Source organism: Pagrus major, chromosome 5 (genome assembly GCF_040436345.1).
Source record: "Pagrus major chromosome 5, Pma_NU_1.0".
Classification (NCBI taxonomy): Eukaryota; Metazoa; Chordata; class Actinopteri; order Spariformes; family Sparidae; genus Pagrus; species Pagrus major.
The window spans coordinates 2,593,250-2,614,536 of record NC_133219.1 but is presented as its reverse complement, the minus strand read 5'-3'; the positions used below and the strand labels follow the sequence as shown (position 1 = coordinate 2,614,536).

The following is a 21,287-nucleotide window of genomic DNA, read 5'->3' as shown; positions in this document are numbered from 1 at the left end:
TTTAGTTTAGAATTAGCAGTGAATGTCTTATAAAAGGCGGTTGCAGGCCGTTGTCAGTTAGAGTTTTCCCTCTCAACACTCTATTCTCAGTCGTCGAAAAACACAAGGGAGTTTGAGAAAACTGCTGCGGAACTGAACATACAGATGAATAGTTTACAATAAGATGGGTGTCCAGCAGTTTCAACACTGTCAAAGCTGTGCTGAAGGATTTCCCAGCACAACACTTTAAATCCACAAGTGAAGATGGCTCACATCCTGGTGTAGAGAAGGCTGAGTACAGCAGTTTACGTAAGCATCTGACATCTACAGTATTCCTTGGTGATTTAGCAACAATAAAAGACGTGTTACATGAACTGCAAAGTCTCTCCCAGAAATTGCAGAAACATGACATGTCCCTGGTTGATGCAAGCCGCCACATCCACCAAACGATTGAGGTGCTCTCTGCCATGAACGAGTAAGGGGGAAAACAGAATTGAAAGTCAATGAAGGCATAACCAGCGGCAGCTTAAAAGGGGTTGAACTCACTGAAACTCTTCTGGCCGAAAAAAACGGACAGAACTTGTTCTGTTCGGAGAGCGTTAGTTGGGGAAGTTTTCTAAACTTCTTGGAGTCGGCAAGTGAAGCTGTCAGTGAGTTCAGAGAATGGAAATTACAAGGCAAGAAACATCAAGATAAAACCCTGTAAAGACTTATAGTGGCCAGCAGTGCCTTTCTTCCGACTTCTGCAGAGTGCGAGAGAGGCTTTTCTGCATGTAGTGACACTGACTGTAAGACCAGGAACTGGCTGTGAGCCAGGAGCCATAATGCATAGTTGTTATGAACCTAAACGGACCTCCTATCGACAGATTTGACCCTCTCCCATTCGTCCTGTCTTGGATAAAGAAAGGACACCAGACCTCAACATCATGGGTTCCAGGACCGCAGTCTGCTGAAAACAGACCACTTTGGCCTTTTACTTTTATTTGGGCTCTTGTGTTCACTGTTGTTGCAGTTTCCTTGATACAATTGTTTAAAGTAGTTGGTTTCTGTGTGTGTGTGTGTGTGTGTGTGTGTGTGTGTGTGTGTGTGTGTGTGTTAAAGTGTTGTACTTCGACACTTTGACCATGTAATAAGCAGTTAAGTCTCTTTTTTTGACTCGCTCACTCTCTTTGAAAGCACATCCATTAAGTTATTAATAATCTATCAATCTCCACCCCTAATGTTACTTAGGTTAGAGACCCCCACAAAGCTCAGATTATAACTTGACAAGGATCAGGAAGGATGGTAAAACCAAACGTGACAGTCTCTCTCTCTTTCTCTATGAGAATGCACCTGTTAGCCCATAAATCTATCTCCGCCCCAACGTTATTTTTGGTAAGGTTAGTTAATTTAGAGACCCCCACAAAGCTCACATTATCACTCGAACCCTGCCAGCAAGAACTTATTTCTAAACTCATGACTGAATATTTAACTTCTGACATCTGACAATCTAGATGAGGCAACAAATATAACTGATCACCATGCAAGATTTTAAAGTAAGACTTCTTGTGCTCTGGTTACAAAATGGATCTTAATATGATCCAAACAGGTCTCTCTTTGTATGAGAGAACAACAGCCTCAGCCTGTCAGTGGTAAAAACAAATACTTTTAGTGGATGTAACTTTGATGGTCCCACTACATTAGGTTGCAGTCATTGCAGCCATGTTGTGGCTGCCAGCTGAAGAGATCTACTGGGCCGATTACCGATTCCAACACTTTTGATAAGTGTGAATCATTTACACCCCAAACATGTTAATATAGGGGTCCACGTTAAAAATACCAGAATTCCCCTTTAACCATGTGGTGGTGCTAGAGAGAAAGTCAGGGAATCACCAAAATCAGTAGAATTCATCATCTGGGGACCATGAATCTCTGTATAAAATTTCATGTTCATGTTTCATTTCATGTTCATGTATAATATTTCAGTGTAGACCAAACTGGTGGACTGACCATCATAATTGTAACCATAGAACCCATGGCTAATGACATTATGGACATCCGTTATTAATGACAAAAATCTGATTCAGTGTGTTTTCTCTCTTTACAACTGCAGTCACTTTATTACACATTGTCATTTGATTGTTTATTACAAAAAGATTGGCGCTGCTTTAAAAGGCAAGAATGAGTCACATATCTGCTGTGATGAGTGACTCAGTTTGGTCTGATCAAAGTCTACAATCCAATTCAACTTCCACTAAGTGTGCTGTTATAGTGAATCAAAAACAGTATTGTTGCAATAATGCAGTGTTGTAATGCAGAGTTTTGCACAAAACACAATATTGATGAGGTAATGTGTGCTCTGAAGAGACTGTCCTCCCTTTTATCATAAGGCAATGTTCTCTCACACTTGCCATCTCTCGCAGGAGACAGCCCCATGTCTCCTGGACTGGACTGTTTTGTTAATCGTTGTGTTTTTTTCATCGAGTTACGTAAACTGTTGGCTAAGGAAAGTGTAATGTGAGAGTTTGTGTCTAAAAATGTCACACAGAAAGTACACTTCTGCCATGAACTGTTCATCCAGCATGCGCTCCAGGAGGTTTGCTGCCCGTTTGTGTTTACACACACGAAGGAAAGATACAATCTCCTGGTGGAGCTCACAGAAACGCTCCAGAACATTTCCCTTGCTTAGCCACCTGACATCGTTATGAACAAGCAAGTCCGTGTTTTCTGCAAACATGTCGGCAAGCATCACATGGAAAAGGCGGTGTTGTAGGCTGGAGGTTGAGCGGATGAAATTCGTGTTTTTCAGATCACCGCTCAGCTTTGCACACAACACAGACTGATGAATGATGCAGTGTAAAAACTGCATATGTGGGGCTACAGTTGATAGCCTCGCCACCAGCCCTTGTAATCTACCGATCATGGCTGGAGCGCCATCGGTAACCAAAAGGCAAACTTTCTGTAAATCCAGCTCATGCTCGTTAAAAAATGTGACAATCTTTTGAAACATCACCTCACCTGTGGTGTGTCCCTCCAACGGAATAAGCCCCAAAAGTTCTTCTCTAAAGCGCACTCCGTCGTGAAATCGGACATAGATGCATAGCTGAGCCATGTCAGAACAGTCAGTTGATTCATCCACAGCGATAGACATAACATCAGCTTTTTTGAGGTTTTCCAAAAGCTTCCTTGAGACATTGTGATGGCCTCAGGGTTGGTCCTGTTCTGTCCTCTGTTGGCTGTGTATTTCCTTTGTTTCAGGAAGTTGATGGGTGGAGCTGAGTCGTCAGTGATGCAACACACCTGAGCAGGCTGGGCTCAGGTGGCTATAAATCAGACCTGCAGGATCCTCTCTCTCTCTTGCCCTGACCTGCTGACTGACATTATTATTTGTTTCTATATTGTGTTCCACATCCATACACCCACACAGACATTGCATACATACTGATTGACTGATGGACATAATTATATTGCTTATTTCATTTAGTTAATTAAAACCTATGTTAAAGACTATGTGTGGTCTCCCTCTTTTGTCACCTACTGTTGAGCCAGGTTGTGACAACATCCTTTGCGAGTAATTCCACTCTGCGAAGAGTTGATGTCTCCCAGAGAGGCACTTTTTTAATGGATGAGGTGATGCTTTCCTTTACTTTTTCATCAACAACCACTTCATCAATGACAGCAAGCATACGGTCTTTAACCGTCTCCGCCTTGGTAAAAGGCCTCTTCTGTCTGGTGAGTGTCCAGGCTACATGAAGGGATGCTATCATAGCCCTCTCTTGTTCCATGCAAAAGCGACCGAGGGCAACTTGACACTGTTGAAAAGACGCTAGCAGATGCTGTACTTTGCCTCTCCGTTCCTCCGAGCCCTCTGGAAAACTGGCAGAAAACGAGCCGTGATTTGACTTGTAGTGCCTCTTCACGTTGTATTCTTTCATGACAGATATGCATTCGTTGCACAGTAAACAGACCAGTTTATTACTCATCACGGCAGGCAAAACAAATAAATATTTGCCTATCCATTCGCTCTGGAAATGGCGGTGGTGTTAGCTTAGCTGACTCTGACCTCTTCACCTCTCACCCGCGAGCTGAGTGCAAGTGCAGAGCGAGTGTAGCAACCAATCACAGCGCATGCCTGTCCGGCACGTAGGTGCGTAGTATAACATGACATAGATATTTTTGAGTCAGATCGGAACCGTTGTTGAAGTAGCTCAGAGCTACCGGTATACCATAATTTTATTATAGCTATCACACGAATCACACACTGTGATTTACTGGCAGTCTTGCGGGCCATAAAAAATTTCAAAAGGGCCGTATCTGGCCCGTGGGCCGCTAGTCGAATAGGCCTGGTGTAGAGGGAGAATGGTAATGGGAAATCGGGGAATGAAACCACTGGAGGGTTTGAGAGTGCATGTTTCAGGTAAGTGAATGCATCCTGACATTGAGAAGTCCAGCAGAAAGGTGCAGTCTTCCCAGTGAGTGCATGCAGTGAGACACTGTGATGTGCAAAGTTCCTGATAAACTTGCTGTAATATGAACAAAGTCCCACAAATGCTCTTACTTCTGTTGCTGAGCGTGGAGTAGGCCAGTCTTGAACACTTTTCACATTTTTGGGGTCTGGCTGAATGCCGTTTTTGGATACAACATGGCCCAAAAATTGTACCTGATCTCTGGCAAAACAGCATTTTGATGGATTTAGTTTCAAGCCACTTGACTTGAATCTGGAGAGGATTTCTTCCAGGTGCTGGAGATGTTCACTGAAAGAGCGGCTGTAAATGAGGACATCATCCAAATACACTAGGCACGTTTTCCATGGAAGGCCACGCAGTACCATTTCCATTAAGCGTTGGCATGTGGCTGGAGTGTTAGTGAGTCCCATTGGCATAACTTTGAAATGATAAAGTCCTCTGCCTGTTGTGAATGTCGTCTTTTCATGGTCTTTCTCCTCCAGCTCAACTTGCCAGTAGCCATGTTGAAGGTCCATTGTGGAGAACCAAGCAGAGCCCGACAAAGCATCAAGTGTGTCGTCGACTCTGGGAAAAGGGTGGGAATCTTTGATTGTCACCACACTGAGTTTTCTGTATTCTAGGCAGAAACGCCATGTGCCATTTTTCTTGTGCACCAAAACAACTGGCGCAGCCCAGGGACTAAAGCTTTCTTCAATGACATCTGCTTTCAGCAGGTTTTCCACTTGAGTCTGTATTTCAGCTCTCTGTTCTGGTGTTACTCTATAAGCTCTCTGTTTTATTGGTGTGGCATTCCCAGTGCGAATATGATGCTTGATTATGCCTGTGCTACCATAGTCCTCTGAGTTTTTACTGAATACTTATGAGGAAAGAATGCTGGGATGAAGGGATGTATGTGCGAGGGATGATTGTGCAGCCTGCAGGGAAGAGAGGAAGGAACAGGTGAGACAGGTGAGACGTGGGGAGCAGGCATGAGGGGAGGTACGACCCGGCCCTCTGCTGGGGCTGGAGGAGATTGCAGACCTGCTGCTGCAGGCTGCGCTGTGACGTCATCGGCGCGACCACCAGCATCGTCAAACTTGAGACAAATGGGAGAGAAATGGTTAGGCTTGCATATATAGATTTCGCAGATGATTGAATCAGGGTGACATAGGTGATTGAGTTAATGCGGCACAGGTTGTTAGGTTGACGAGATGAAGGTGGTTGGATTGATGAGATGCAGGTTGTTTGATTGGCTGGGCCTGGGTGGCAGATCAGTGAGGAGGAGTAGTGTGGTCCAGTTCCTGAACCTTAGTTATAATAACTCCATATATTTAAATTCTGAGTTTGAATTTCTTTTCCAAAGCTGCATAGTGCCCCTTTAAGTTAGCTGACAGACATTGTGTCACAGCTGCTGGTGCTTACTAAACTTGGGTAATAGGCAAGCCCTCGTGACGCTGCTGTAGAAAGAAGTGTGGGGGCTCTGCTGAAGAGATTCCAGGAGAGGAGCTCAAAGAGCCCTAGTGAGAGATGAGGAGAAAAGTGGGAGAACAAAGAAGGAGTTGGGGTTTTGTAATACTGGTCAGGGATGTCAGACACACAGACCAATGATAGCTCAAAGCTGGGTTAGGCTGAAAACTTGGAGGATTGTGGGGGAGTCCATGGCTGTCATTGTAACATCACATTCCCATTAGTTCATTTTCTGAATGTAAACTAAAAACTAAAACTTGTACAAAAAACTAAAATTCTGCTCATATCTTACAAATTAGCCCATTACAGGGAGAGCCATCTTTGTGTACAGTCTGACAACAGACACATTTACATTGTGTTACCTTAAATGACACCATATTTCTCAACTGTATTGGGAGCTAATCACTATAGAAACTGTAGGGATGTTATATCGGTGAGCTCACTGATGACTAGAACTCACAAGTCATCAAGCCTCAGAATATGACTGTATGGTTTCTACCTTCAGTGCAAGACACAAAGGCAGTAGACTGCATGCCTCTCCCTCTCTTTTTATTATGATCAAACAAATACAACAGTGGTTGTTGATGTGATCAGGAACTCTGGATTAATTCGGTCCCAAATTATACCAATATGTAACACATTATTAAAAATCTGGAGCAAAATGCATTAACTAACACTATAAATAACAACATTAATCTTCTTAATCTTTTATTTAATCAACAAGGCATTGTTACATAAGATAACAGGAAAGAGCCAGTTATGTGATTGACTGTCTCAACTTCCAGACCAAAGAAGTCCACATTGTGATTACTTTAAAAAAGTAATTTAAATATATTTAAGTATTTTCTTTTTTAAATAAAAACTTGATTGAAATTAAAACGGCTGTAGTTTAATGCAAATGACCTGCAATAAACTGAATAATCTTTCAGAATAATCAGATGAGTTTTAATAAATGTTTTATTTCAAAATTTTGTGATTGTATTACATATCTGTAATCTGTGTATTAAATATCTCGTAATATCTGTCTGTATATGTCTGTCATGTGAATAAACATGATTATTTATTTCATAAACAACACACAACAATACAATCTTTGGGATGAAATGGACTGCCAACTGTAAGCTCGACTTTACATGACTCAACATACTGCTGGACCTCTGATGATCTTTTGGCTGAATGGAAGATGATCTCTGCAGCAAGATTCAAACATCTGGTGGCAACTGACACCAGATGAGTTGAGGCTGTCAAAGCAGTCCAGGACATTTTCAATTATTATTATGTTCAGGTGTCCACATACTTTTGACTATGTGTACATGCATGTTTGTGAATATGTTAGTTTTGAATTATAACAAATCTCCAGTTTCATGATGACATCTACAAATACAGGCTTGGACATCATTGCCGAACTTGCTACTGTTAGGAGGCTGGCAAACCCTCCTGTATCAGTAGCCCTTGGACGTCTTCCCACCACGCAATGTATTTTGTTACAATTAGGAGGTGGTTGGTAAGTTGACCCAAAAGCAGACACCAAGACAGGGAAAAGGTAGGCAGGATAAGGAACTAAGAGTGAGCTTTATTCAACAAAAGCTGAGAATCCAAAAATCAAGAATCCAAAACCAAGAATTGCAAACACCAAAAAATTAAGTAGCAGCACAAAAGCAAAGTTCAAATCAGACTAATTAAGAATAATCTATACAAGTGAACAATGATGGGCCCAAATATCATTTTAAACTAACAGCGTCAGAGTCATGTTGATGGTACAGTGTCTTGTAACAGGGTGAATGGTGTCTCTGTCCCTTGTTCCTGCTCTATGTAACTTCAGTGAGAGGGTAGGATCACAGCGTTACATACATGTTCACTGAAACATACAAGTTTTCACCACATCACATTGTTCTGATGTCATGAGTTTTGTTTGTAGTTAGCACCTACATTACATCTGACAAACTGTTACACACCTGGGATTTGTATTTACCACAGTGGTGTCGCACTCAGAAACTGTGCGGGGCGCCAAGTCACACAAAATGACAATTTCTACATAATGTTGCTTTAAAGTAAAATCAGTGAAAGGGCAGATTTTCAACAGCTCAACACCCTCTTGGCCTTAAACAATTGTTTTGATGTTTTCCAGTCAGGATGTCGACCACACCACAGCACTGAGACTGCCCCTGTTAAGGTCTTGAATGACATCCAATATAGAGGTCCAGTGTGTAGGATAAGTGACATCTAGCAGTGTGGTTGCAGATAGTGTAGAAGCATGGCGTTGCAACATGGCAGACTCTGTGGAAGAGGACTAGCTCCCTCTTTAGATAAAATGGCTAACTCTAAGGCAACATAAACACAATCACTTGTAGCTTTGGGTGATGGACACTGAAAAAAATCATGAATGTTATATTCAATTCTTGCCCCCTTTAAAACATAGACAGTGGAAAAGTTTCAGTCTTTGTACTATCAGATCTCAGTGGTCCATTCGATTTGATCAGCCACAACATATTACCTTCATGTAACAGTGTTAAACTGGTTGGAATCCTTTTTGAAGGATAATTCTTAATTTGTGTCGACTAGTCATAAACATCTTCCGTTCAAGCTCTACATGCTCCCAACAGCTCAGATCTTAGAAGACAACAAAATATCTTACCATAATAAAGCAGCGGGATTTAGAAAAAAATCTCTATGCCAATTCTCTTTGGTTTTCCCAGAAAACTATTCTGTTTGCAACTACCTTTTTTATTGTCCTTTCACAAGGAAATTTGTTGCCATAGTCTCTACAGAGCCTCTATATGTAGATACATAAAAATACAGTAAACGTCCATGGCACATATCATGAAAGACATCCATACAGGACAGATCTACCCACAAGTCCCACATATACAGCACCTACACACAACAGCTACCAGGGTGTTCTGTTTAGAAGTGCTATGGCAGAGGTGACAAAGCTCCTTCTGAAACTTCTTTCTTAATGTCTTTTATCTCAATCAGGAGAGAGCAGTAAATTAAGTAAAGAAAATGTTTATTATAGCAGATGATATGTGATAATGAGTTTTGTCTGAAAGTCTTTGGTGCTTAGACTCTACGGGAGATTTTTATGATGGAGGGGTGTCTGCCCTGAGCAGCAGCAAGAGGAACCACCCACCCATGCCCAGAGTCCAGATACTGGTGGTGGCTGATGACTCTTCTGAGACAGATAGGCTGATGAAATGATAAAGCTGGTGAATCTGTGAAGACTGGGCAGTGATGGGGAGGTGGAGGGCATGCGCAAAACAGCCGCATGAATGCCTCAAGGCAGGACGCAAATGTATTTAAAAAGACAGCAGCAAGATGATAGGTTAAAAGTGAAGGATTGGATGGATGTGCCCGGCTGATGCGAGCAGTTGGAATGAATTGACGGCCCCAGATAATGACATACAATTATGAGTGCGCATGAGTGAGAGGAGTGAATGATAGGATGGTGTGAGAAAGGACTGAGCATGTGAAAGAGTTGTCTTCCTTCGCTAAAGCTTCATGTCTTATGTAAAGCACTCAATTTCCTTGTTCATGAAAGGCGCTGTACAAATACACGTACCTTCCCTAATGTACTGTACATGTACTGTATCTCAATAATGTGCTGATCATAACAACAAATACAAACAAATGAAAAAATCTGAACGTACAGAGACCGCTCTAAGAAATAATCCTTATGCAATGTTTGTGAAAAGTCAGTCTTTGTGTGTGGATGAGAGAAAAAAGCAAAGTGAGGACGAAACAAATAGAGAGGGAGAGAGAGAGAGATGATTCATGTAATCTTTAAGACTGTAACCACCCTCTGTTATTTAATAGGCATTAATGTATTTCCCCGCCCCACTGACAGCTCTGGAATTTATAAAGTAATATCTGCACACTTTGTGTAACACCTCACAGAAATAATACGCTCCCACTGCTTATTTAACAAGCAGATATGGGACAGTGCTTGTGTTCGAGGGAGGGGTGCACATTCCATACTAAAAATAAATTTAAATTCTGTCTCATAAAAACAAAAATGAGGCTTGGAAGCAATAAATTGAATGTACCACACCCCCTAACATCTGCTCCCAATGGTCAGGCCAGCACCTTGTGTATTACCTCTCTGTTGTGCTTTGTGAATGAGAGGCAAATTGAAAAGCATTTTCGCTACATCAATGCAACCATTTTTACCTTTTAATTGCCTCTATGTGCTGTTGGGGAACAAACCTAGGGCAGGTGTGGTTATTAGCAATTAATGATTACCAATAGTAATTATTAAAATTAATAATCAAAATTATTTATCAAATCAATAATACGGAGCACCACCCTGGAATCAGGGACCAATAACCAGACCAAAAACAGTGTCAAAAGAAGGGTTCACTTTAAAAAAATATTATGTCAGATATTTAAAATTAAAGGAACAGTGAAGGAAATGAATCCAAGCACTGACCATCACAAACAGCAGTTACCACAAAGCATATGCATGAATAATGACAGAAAACTGCTTTGTACAATATAATAGAATTTATGAATGTTAGCAAATTGATCAATAATCAGCAATACTTCAATCAACAAACATCTATCATTCAACCACAGCAGCTTAACTATGAAACTAAAACACTAAGACAAACCCAAGCAACAAACAACCAACAAGCATGCAGTGTGTGTGTGTGTGTGTGTGTGTGTGTGTATGAGAGAGAGTCAGAGAGACAAAGAGGGAGAGAGAGCCAAGGTGGCTGAAGCAATCTCTTGAAAGATGACTTCATGGAGTGTTCAAGATGGCGGATGTGGCCACGTCACACCAGCTCTGTCCAAACCACAGCACATCTGAGCCAAGCCTGCCCAGCCCACCTGCAGTAAGCCTTCCCAGCACACCAGCTCTGACGTCAGGGGTCCCAGCCTTCGCCACTACAGTTCCGGTGTTGGGGGTCCCAGCCTTCACCACTACAGTTCCGGCGTCAGGGGTCCCGGCCAACATCCTCCAGTGTTTATCCATCAGTGGCCCAGCCAACATCCTCCTGCTCGTCCTCCAGAGGGCTTCCGCCTTCGCCTCAGCTCAGCTTCCATAGGGCCTCTACCCTTGGTCACAAACTCCTGGTCAACCCCTGGACTAGATCTGTCCCTTGTCCCGACCTCCTGGTCGGCCCTCGGACTGACTCTTTGTTTCTTATCCCGTCTGCCTCCTGAGTGTTTTGCATTTCGGTTCTCACCTTTTTGCCACAATGTAAAGTGATATTGAACGTCCAATCTTCTCTTCTCATCTTGTAGGTGATCTGAAATGTTGTGTTTTCTTAAATGTGTTTGTATTTTCTGAAATGTCTGTGTATTTTGACCCTCTAGGCCACCGTACATTTCCTATTTAGCATTTGTTTGCATTAAAAATAACAGATTTTAAAAAATTCCACACAGTCAGTCAGTGAATGGAAGACTGGCTGCACTTTATCAGAGCCTCAAGGGGACCATGTTGATGCAATGGTGAAAAGTGTCATTCATGTGTCTTTGGTCTCCTCAGTAGCACCCTGGTGCGGCAGGAATTTTTTCCTGGGACTCTCATTATGTGAATGGGCCAGATGGGGAAATCGTTACTGTCATGAGGAGGTAGACAACTCTTGGCGCCTAAAAATAGATGTAGATAAATATAGCCTTAGGCTCTAGTTATGACAAGGAGTCTCAGGGAGGCATTTGCTATAATGCAGCATGATCAGCTTAAAGGCTGACAGGCAGACACCTACTGACATCTGCATGAACCAACACACACACAAACACACGCACACGCACACACATCCACCAACCCACACACACACACACAAAGCAATCATATGCTTTGAAATTGTTCATATAATGACAGGTATCCCACGCAGGTTTTCGCTTGCTTCTGTGCCAGAAACTGTAATAAAACCTGTAAATTCTGACATTTCACCGCTTTGTTTTCACTTTACGCTCCTGCTATTCCTGCTTCCACTCAACAATGTATGACATCAACTAATGCCCTGCCAAAAATAACCATTTAAATAAGGGTTAGAAGTGTTGTCAGTTTCTAAGCAACACATACACACAAGGCGCGCACACACACCTGCGTCATTTCCTTTACGCGGAGGGTTTGAGAGCATCCAGTTGAGCTCTGCCTGCCAGTTGCGCGCAGAGAAGGCTCTGACACACTCTGGAGTTTGTTCTGTGGACGGAATAAACATGGAGGAGGCTGTGTATTATTTTTAAGGTACCGTTTTATTATTTACAGTGATAAAGAGAGCGTGCCACAGATTTAAATCCGCGAGCTTTCCGACATTACACCGGACACTGAATAGCTGAGGTTCGTCCCGCTGAAGGCAGCCTCTGTTGTACTTGGCATAAAAAAAGACAGCGAGACGCAAAGAACATTTATGCTTTGTTCAGTGCAAGAAGAACGCAGGCACCGGGTGAGAAATGGTTTATTTCGGGCTGACACAACGTGTGCGGCACACCTCAGCGCCGTTACGCGCGTAGATCAGCGGTTACTTGTTGAAGTTGCCCGATGCGCGATGAGCTTTGTCACGTTTTGCTTTCAAACGGGAGGATCGAGATGAAGATCGCTTTAACAAATGCCCGATCCGTCCTCCGGTCTGTATGATGCTCTGGTTCCTCGTTATGTTGTAGGATGAGCGCTGATCTGGAGCGCGTTTCGCTCAACACATCGGTGAACTCGACCGGCTCGGGCGGCCGTGCGCTCTCGGCAAACGTCAGGCGGCTTCACAACGCTCTCAACCTGCTGCTCAGCGACCTGGAGAGAGAGCAGTTCATCCACTGTCTCAATGTGTACCACGCTAAGCGCAACGTCTACGACCTGGTCCAAACTCTCAAAGTGATTCTCAACACGCCCGGTAAACGACAGCTGCTGCCCATGCTGCGCCTGGTCATCCCGAGGTCCGACCAGCTGCTGTTCGACCAGTACACGTCCGAGGGACTCTACCTAAAGACAGACCTGCTCCCCAGCAACGGCAGCGCGGAGGGCTTTGGAGACGACGGCGACTCAACTCTGCAGAAATATGTCAGCTCCGTCCACGAGCAGCCCCTCGCCTCGGGCTGTCCGGACGGGTTCTCCGCCGCCGCGGAGCTGTCGGCCTCCATGGCCCAGCCGTTCTTTGAGAGCCCTTTTGGAGAAGTGCGCCAAGTCACCCTGACGCGCTCCAGGAGCCACGAGGGTCTGGGTTTCAGCATCCGTGGGGGATCGGAGCACGGCGTGGGCATCTATGTGTCCCTGGTGGAGCCGGGCTCGTCGGCCGAGAGAGAAGGACTGAGGGTCGGGGACCAGATCGTGGCCGTGAACGAGTTCATGTTTGAAAATGTCACTCACATAGAGGCGGTGAAGGTAGGTCTTATGCATGATTGCGCGTGCATGACTTTGAGTGCTCGTCTAATAGTTTCTTCTAAAACAACCTCAGGGTAACAAGAGGAATAGTCCACTGACGCTATCTGTGTGTGTGTGTGTGTGTGTGTGTGTGTGTGTGTGTGTGTGTGTGTGTGTGTGTGTGTGTGTGTGTGGAGGCTACATGTGTGCAGATGTAAACACTGTATGCTCCAGGCACAGAGAACATGCATCAGAAGCACTGGGCCATGCAGTGCTGCCCTACAAAACAAGTGTAGTTTGTGACAGCGCTGCCTCCTCCGTGGCCCTCAGGTCCGTTGGAAGCTGCCTCCAGTCCGGCCTCTGCCTTTTTATGAATTCTTCTACACCACTTGACTGGAGCTTAAAGCACTGTGCACAACGAACCAAGATGAACTCAAATGTTCAGAAACAGATGGAATGAAGAACACTGTGATGTTAAAAAGAGGACAACATCAGCAATGGTGTACAACAGCTTCCGTCATGTTTTCATGTCACACAGGTCATAATTGTTGATGAATTGACATTATACTGCACTTGCAGACAGTAGAGGTCACAGTCAGTATTCTGCTTCCTGTATTAAGTGAATCACTTGTTAGAGGGTCAAACATGGAATTAGTTCACCGAAACATATGTTTACACTTAAAGGAAGAGTTCACCCAAAAATGAAAATCCAGTCATCATCTCGTCCCCCCATGCTGATAGAAAGTGAGGTGATGTTTCGTAGTCCACAAAACATTTCTGGAGCTTCACAGTTAAACAGCATTGCAGCATTCTCCTAAACAACTTAAGTAGCTGGGGACTTGTTTTAAAACGGAAAAAACAACCAAGAAAACATCAGCTGGCTCCGTACTCTGTTGTAATGCAAGTCTGCAGAAGCCCCGAGATCACAAGCCCAAGTTTGAATAGCTGAGACTATACAGACTAAATGATTAATCAAATGATTGCAAGAATAAGCAACAGATTAGTACTGGCCCTGCTGTAGAAAGCCTCTCAAAACAAATGACACATAAAGCCATAAGAGGTGAGATAAGAGAATAGATTTATATTGTTAAGATTCCACAGTTTGAATTGTGTCTGAACTTGTGCTGCTCCCCCTGTAAGCAAACATGATGATGGCCTGTACTGCAGACACAGCTATGGCTTCATGGAGATGTGTTGGAGACATTCAGCTAAACAGCAGTAACACCTGTCACCTGCAGCCCTTCACTCAGCCCACTCACTGTGACCACACCTCCTTTTACTCTTCCTCCATGGAAGCTGGAGCTGATCTACTGACCAAGAACTGATGTCGTATAACATCTATCAAACTAAATGGACTTGCTTTTATATAGTGGTTTTCTAGCCTACAGACTACTCAAAGTACTTGTCACATTCATCCATACATTTCAGGGCTAGCAGGCTAACAACAGCATTCCACAAGATGAGACTTATACATACATCTTTCAGTAGCACTTTGCCTCACTGCAAGAAGGTCCTAAATTTGATCCGGGCTGGGGCAGGGCCTTTCTGTGACGAGGTTGCATGTTCTCTACATGCTCACGTATGTTTCCCCCATCATCAAAAACACCTAAATAGGTTCATTCTCAGGTCAGTCCCATTGACCACGGGTCATGTACGGGTTTTGTTTCTACAACATTTCACTATGTTGAAGAGGTCGACCAATTAATCAGTTTGGCTGATTAATCAGCGCCGATAGGACCTTTTACAAACTATTGTTATGGGCTGAAATTGGCTCCAATAATTGCCGATGGCTGCGCAGCCTCCACCGACCACACCACCATCGTAGCACCATTTTACATGGAGGATACTCTGAGTCAATCATCATCATTTTAGGCCACTCCATTAGATATGCAGCAGCTATAGACAGACTTTTATTAATTATCATGTTTTTCAATGTAGAGAGACTAATGTCACATCAGAGATATTTTTTTCATAAAGTAATTTCTCCACTCCATGAAATAACTTCCAAGCATTACTCTGGCCATAGGGTTTGAAAATATGGGCTAACATTAAATCTTCGCATTACCGTCGCAACATTAAACATTGGAACAGGTGATTTTACTGGAGGCTGACAAGTGTGGCATTCAAGTCATATCTAGTCACCTATAGCCAGACCTCTCTCATCTGACCTGTTTTTAGTTTATCGAGTCTTGATTATATAACGTGACACCATCACCTTGTCCAAGATAGGGACTGGGCACTGAGAGCAGCCAGGCAGGCAGGAACAGAAAGCATTCTGTTAACGTTACTTCATACTGAACTTATCAATGTGGTGTTCTTTCTTCCAAAAAATATACCCCGGGAATATGCACGAACATTAATGGTTTGTAAGAGTGGCATTTAACAATGTAACGGGACGAGCAACAGAAGTAATCCTGGCCAGATCAGCCACAGTCAGCTCATCGTCCGTTGTAAAGAGAACAGATTCCAACAATGTAGACCACTAAATCACACGTTTCCAAAGATTGTTCAATTTCGACAATGTTACATTTAAAATATGAATATTGATTACCATGTTGTACCTGTCCAGCTTTCACCAACAAAAGATAATTGCCATTTTAATTATATATATATATATATATATATATATATATATATATATATATATATATTTAAATATAATATTTATTAATTGGCTACTGGCTTTTTCCTTTTTTCCAACTATCGTTATTATAACGGCCTTTAAAAATCCACTATTGGTTGACCTCTACTATGTTGTACATTGTATGTGATAAAGTAAAGATTCTTCTTCTTCTAAATACTTTAATTTCATCACCCTCTGTCATTTTGCTTGCACTCACAATGATGTTTATTTCATAAAACTGCACCCAGCAGATCAGGGATATTTTTAGGAGCTATCTTGTGTTTGTGTGCATGTAGAAAACTGTATGCATTCTGTTATCGTGTCATCAAATTTAGTTTTAACTTCATATTTTGAATGTGTATAAAAATAATGTCTCAATTTGCTGAAATGTGGGGATGTGAGGACCCACTAATGGCATAACTGTCTTCTCAGGAACTGGCCTGTTCATGATGAAACCTGAGAGTTGCATTATCTGATGCATCATCAGTGTTTGTTAGCATGTTAGATTGGTTTGGCTGGATGTGAAGTTTTATATTTTTTTGCTGGGCAGTTAAAGTTGCCTTTGTGGACTTCTGGCTCTCAACACATTTCAAAACGAAAATGAACAGAAGCAGTATACTGTGTCATAAGTAAGTAAGTAAATAATAATAATATAATAAGTAAATAAGTAATGTTTATGCTGCTCCCAAGAATGTGAGTTTGAAGGATAGCATATCTATCTATATCTAGATAGCAAATCTAGATATTTTGCAAGTGCACTACATTTGGATACCAGGCCTGGGGAAACGAGACACAAATCTCATAAACAGGAAAGGGGTAGGTAAAAGATACAGGCAGACGAGCAGGTACAGATCAGGGAGAATCGGACCAGGAGCGGGTGGAGATGGGCTGGTAAAAATACTGAATGGGACACAGGTGAGCAGATGGATGTGGGAGTCAGGTGACTGGGAGAGGTGGAAAAGTGTGAGGGTATCTGGTGGACAGGCAGAGACCGTTGTGACAGTAAAAGCTTTGGTTTGTCTGACGTGGTCTGGCTGTGATTGGCAGATACTGTAATTTACAGAGAGTGTCTTCTATTGTCATCTCCTCTTGTTGTGCTGTTTGCCTGAATGTCCATGTTGATATGACTTTGATTGTTGTGCTTGTGCAAATATGACGTGAGAGAGGGAAAAACATGTGGGAGGACAGACACTTAACAGAATAGATGAGGCAAAGGTTTCATGGCAGCAAACTCAATGTGTTCCTCAGCTGTTGCTGCGTTTAAAAATATCCCCCATGATGTGTTGTTTTATTATCCTGGACATTAATGTTTTATTTGCAGCATGTTTGTCTGATGGCGTGAACAAATTAAGATGCAAGTGTGTCTGAATTTTTTTAATGACCTTGCAAACTCTCTTCACTGAGTCAGACTCTAATATACGCCAGCAATTTCCAAAGAGAAACAACACCTTTTTTTGAGGCTGAATGGCTCAGGCCTTGGGCGACGTCTTATTTAAGAGCAAATAAAGAGGCTTTTTCACCTGCCGATACGAGGCTTTATTGAATCAGGCCAGCATGAGGAGAAAAACAAGCTGAACAGCTCCTTTTCCCTGACAGCACACTTGCATCTTATTTTGTTCACGCCATCAGACAAAAAGGCAGCCCCAGATATTTGTCACATATAGAGAGAGTTGCTGTTTGGTTTAGCTGTCAGCATTCTTTTGAGTTTTGTATTTACGTTATCCCAAATGTCTCTGACAATGTTCAAACTCAGAGAAAGCCACAAGTTTACACAAAGTAACGGTGTGTTTCATTTGGGCGCCTGTCACTAAATAAGACTAAATGTAACGTGAATAAAACTTTATAACATTACCTCTTCCGTGACATTTTCTATTTTTTCCAGCAGCAATAGTGGTTATTTAATGGTGTGTTCAACACCAGCAAAGGGAATTTTCACTTTGCGGGATCGTTTGTGTTAATTTGCATTAGGCTGATTTATGGTTGCACGTAGGCTCTACATGCATGTCTGCGTTGCTAGCAGAGGTGAGTGGATTGCCAGCTGTGCGTTCCCTATTTTAACACACTAACTCATTCGGCTCACCGCTGTGTCTCTGGGCTAGAGAGAGCAGACAGGCAGAGTGTCAGCAGGGAGGGCTGCCTCTCCATACAGACATGTTTTAAACAACTTGGTTTTGGCAAGCCAGTGTTTGCCACCGGGCTCCTCGTTGAGGGACAGCCTGCCTTTCAGTCATCCAGCTTTTCTGCTGTCTCTCACCCAGAGACTCTCTGGCAATGAGAAGGGGCTCCGGAGGAGAAGCAGCCTATAACCCAAAAAGATCAGCAGCAGAGCAAGAAGAGGGTGATGTGTTTATTGGGGAAACTACAGGACACGAGGAACGTTATAAACACCACCAACAAACACCAGGGGAGAAGCCGGATAATGCGATGCTCCCAAGCAGACCAATCACAGTTGTTGCAGTCTGCGTTGCTGCGACGTGCAGTTACATCCTGGGGAGGTACACGTCAGGTTACAGCGCAGGCTAGATTATAGGTACAGCGTAGGTACGCGATCAATTCAACGCAGATGCATAAGTCAAGCTTTACTCGCCCCAAATAGGGGCAAGTAAATGGCTCTGGATAAGAACAGAATCAAAAGTGACTCAGGGTGTTTATTCCTCCAGAAGGTCTTCCTATGCACCAGACTCTCGCATCCAGAGCTGACTGGTATCCAGCAGCTGAGCAGAAGCTCTGTCTCCCTGCTCCATCCAGGTCTCTCCACAGGTTACTCAGGAGACGTCTTTTGTTTTCCTCACCATAGACTACTTCTGGGTGAAAATATAGAAGCCTCCCTTATTGGCTTCTTGCCTGTTCACTTTGCAATAAGTCTATGATTTATTTCTCCTCTTTATGCACTTTTGTACAGCTTTTGTGAAGAAACATGTCCAAGAGGTCCTGCAGAAAACTTGCATCAGCCAGACATCTGAAAACAGCTGCTCCAACTTTACCTCTGGAAAAATAAAGTTAAACAATATCCATAAGCTCCTCAAAAATCATTTTAATGTTAATTAATCTTCAGAAGTCTTCCAGCTCCATCTTAAACCATACCCTCTCCATGGTTAACAATATGATGATGTAGTCAATTATACTTAATTTGTTTACAGTACAAGAAAGCATGCAATGAAAGTTTGTTGATTAATTATAAGAAGCTTGCAAGTGAAGACAAGTAATGTGGGTTATAGGGCTTAATTACTGCACAGCACTTTCATATCCACTCCGTGGAGGATGGAGAAACTGTGCTACAATGATGCTATTGTTTTCAGCCTTATGATAACCAATTTCACATATGATATGAGTTTATATGGTAACTGCCATATACATCACATCTATAAATATCTACTGTTTGTATGAGACATACTGTATACAATTCGGCATAGAGCTAATTTGATCCAACCCCAGTATAGTGCGAGGCAATGTGTTAATATTTTATTGATATCATGAAACTATATATTTTTAGTTATCAATACATGATGATATGTAATCAGTGTTTTCTTTTCCTGGTTTTAAAGGCTGCATTACAGTGAATTGATGCCATTTTTAGACTAACAAGACTGATCTACTTGTTCTAATACTTGTCTTTACCCACTCAGTCTTTATATCCACATTACAGATGATTATTGATCAGAAATCTCACTGTGGTGATATTTTGTCAAGTTCCAAGAGTCATCCCTTTTTAATCATCCCTAAAAAAAAATACTGTGACATTTGATTTTGTCACCCAGTGTGAACATTTATTAAGCACTTTTGAGGAGATTCCAGAATCTGTACTTAATACAGAAAGAATGCAAATACTAATTTTTCAAAATGTGGAACTATTCCTTTAAGGTAACGGGACATCTTTACGATGTCACTTTATCTGAAATGGCCCCAGACAGACAGTTAAACACTCTTTTTCTTCTTCTGTGTTAACAAATGAATACAATATTGCCCAGCTTTGTTGCGACTAAGAGAGTATGTGCTTACAGCTTATCCATAATTACAGTTCTCTTGGGAAGTGAGCTGTTCATTGTTAGACTCCATTAAAATTCAGAGGGATGTGAATGCAGCTGATACTCTCAGCTCCTGTTAAAGACGGGGGCTCTCCCCTAATTGCATGTCCACATCCCTGCTCTCATCGAGCTGAGTAATTCATAAAAGCGTTTAATGAAGCTGCTAATGTTTATGGCATGACATATACTACATTAAGAAAGGCCTACTACTTGGCCCCCTTCTGAAACTATACTACAACAAAACTAACCATACCATACTAACAAAAAATTCATTTCCATCCAGCTGTTTTTATTTCCAGTTCACACATAACAAAGCTGGGTGGGAAAAGGCAAAACAAAAGAAGTTTCTGCTTGGTTGCAACATGTTCTCACTCCCAACTCCTCGTAACAGAAGTTACATAAGTTACAACGTAAATAACAAATCACTGTTGATTCTTGGTCACAAACAGGACATGAAACACGGTCTTCATAAGGAAAGTCCAGTGTATGACCCGTCCAACCCCCCCGACCTCCGCTCACTCTGACTTTTCTTGCTCTTTATACCACTGCACTCAAGGTGGAGAGTATGGTGGTGCCATTACAACTGGGCCAGAAGGCTGCAAAGCCAGTGGCTGCAGTTTGAGACTACATCTCAACATTTGCAAGCGTTAGTTCAAGTTCAGGTACAGGTGGCAGGAAAGCAAAGATGTGGGAGTCAGGTGGAAAAGTGTGAGGGTATCTGGTGGACAGGCAGAGACCGTTGTGACAGTAAAAGCTTTGGTTTGTCTGACGTGGTCTGGCTGTGATTGACAGATACTGTAATTTACAGAGAGTGCCTGCTATTGTCATCTCCTCTTGTTGCTGTTTGCCTGAATGTCCACATTGATATGACTTTGATTGTTGTGCTTGTGTAACAGAAATATGACGTGAGAGAGGGAAAAACATGTGGGAGGACAGATACTTGTACTTGAAAGATAGCTGAAAGATATTTGCAGTCCTCAGTTGTTGCTGTGTTTAAAAATATCCCCCAATGATGTGTTGTTTTATTATCCGAGACATCAATGTTTTATTTGCAGCATGTATCAGGGCTGTCTAAGGAACTATTTTTTATGACCTTGCAAGCTCCAGGACCACATCCCTGTTCTCATCAAGAGCTGAGTAATTCATTACAGCTTTTAATAAGGCTGCTAACATTTAAGGCCTGCTCCACCAAGGCACTTCCCCTCGTATGAAGCGTGACTTCAAAGCTGTTTACCAGCAGGGTGGTAGAGGCCATGGTAGGTAGCTGCATACACAGAGGACCTCATTTGTGAAGATAAGTGTATTTAATCTAGATTTAGTCCGGCAGTTCTGTAAGAACAGTGTTGTGGAGAATTACTTGTGGGAAATTTAATGAGTTGACTTGCCCTGAACACAGTAGGAACAAGCTAGGCTTTATTAAAAGTTAGCTAATAGAATACTTTCAAGTTATTGTGGGTGAAGGAAATTGT

The 21,287-nt window shown here is 42.5% G+C and overlaps 1 protein-coding gene across 1 annotated transcript in view; it reads left to right on the top strand.

Annotated features, from left to right (window-relative positions):
- The first annotated feature begins 12,480 nt into the window (after nucleotides 1–12,480).
- whrnb (whirlin b) overlaps nucleotides 12,481–21,287 on the top strand; it is a 136,036-nt gene continuing 127,229 nt past the window's right edge. The window contains exon 1 of the mRNA XM_073465300.1: nucleotides 12,481–13,191. Coding sequence (XP_073321401.1) covers nucleotides 12,481–13,191 — 711 coding nt within the window. The remainder of the gene's footprint in view (nucleotides 13,192–21,287) is intronic.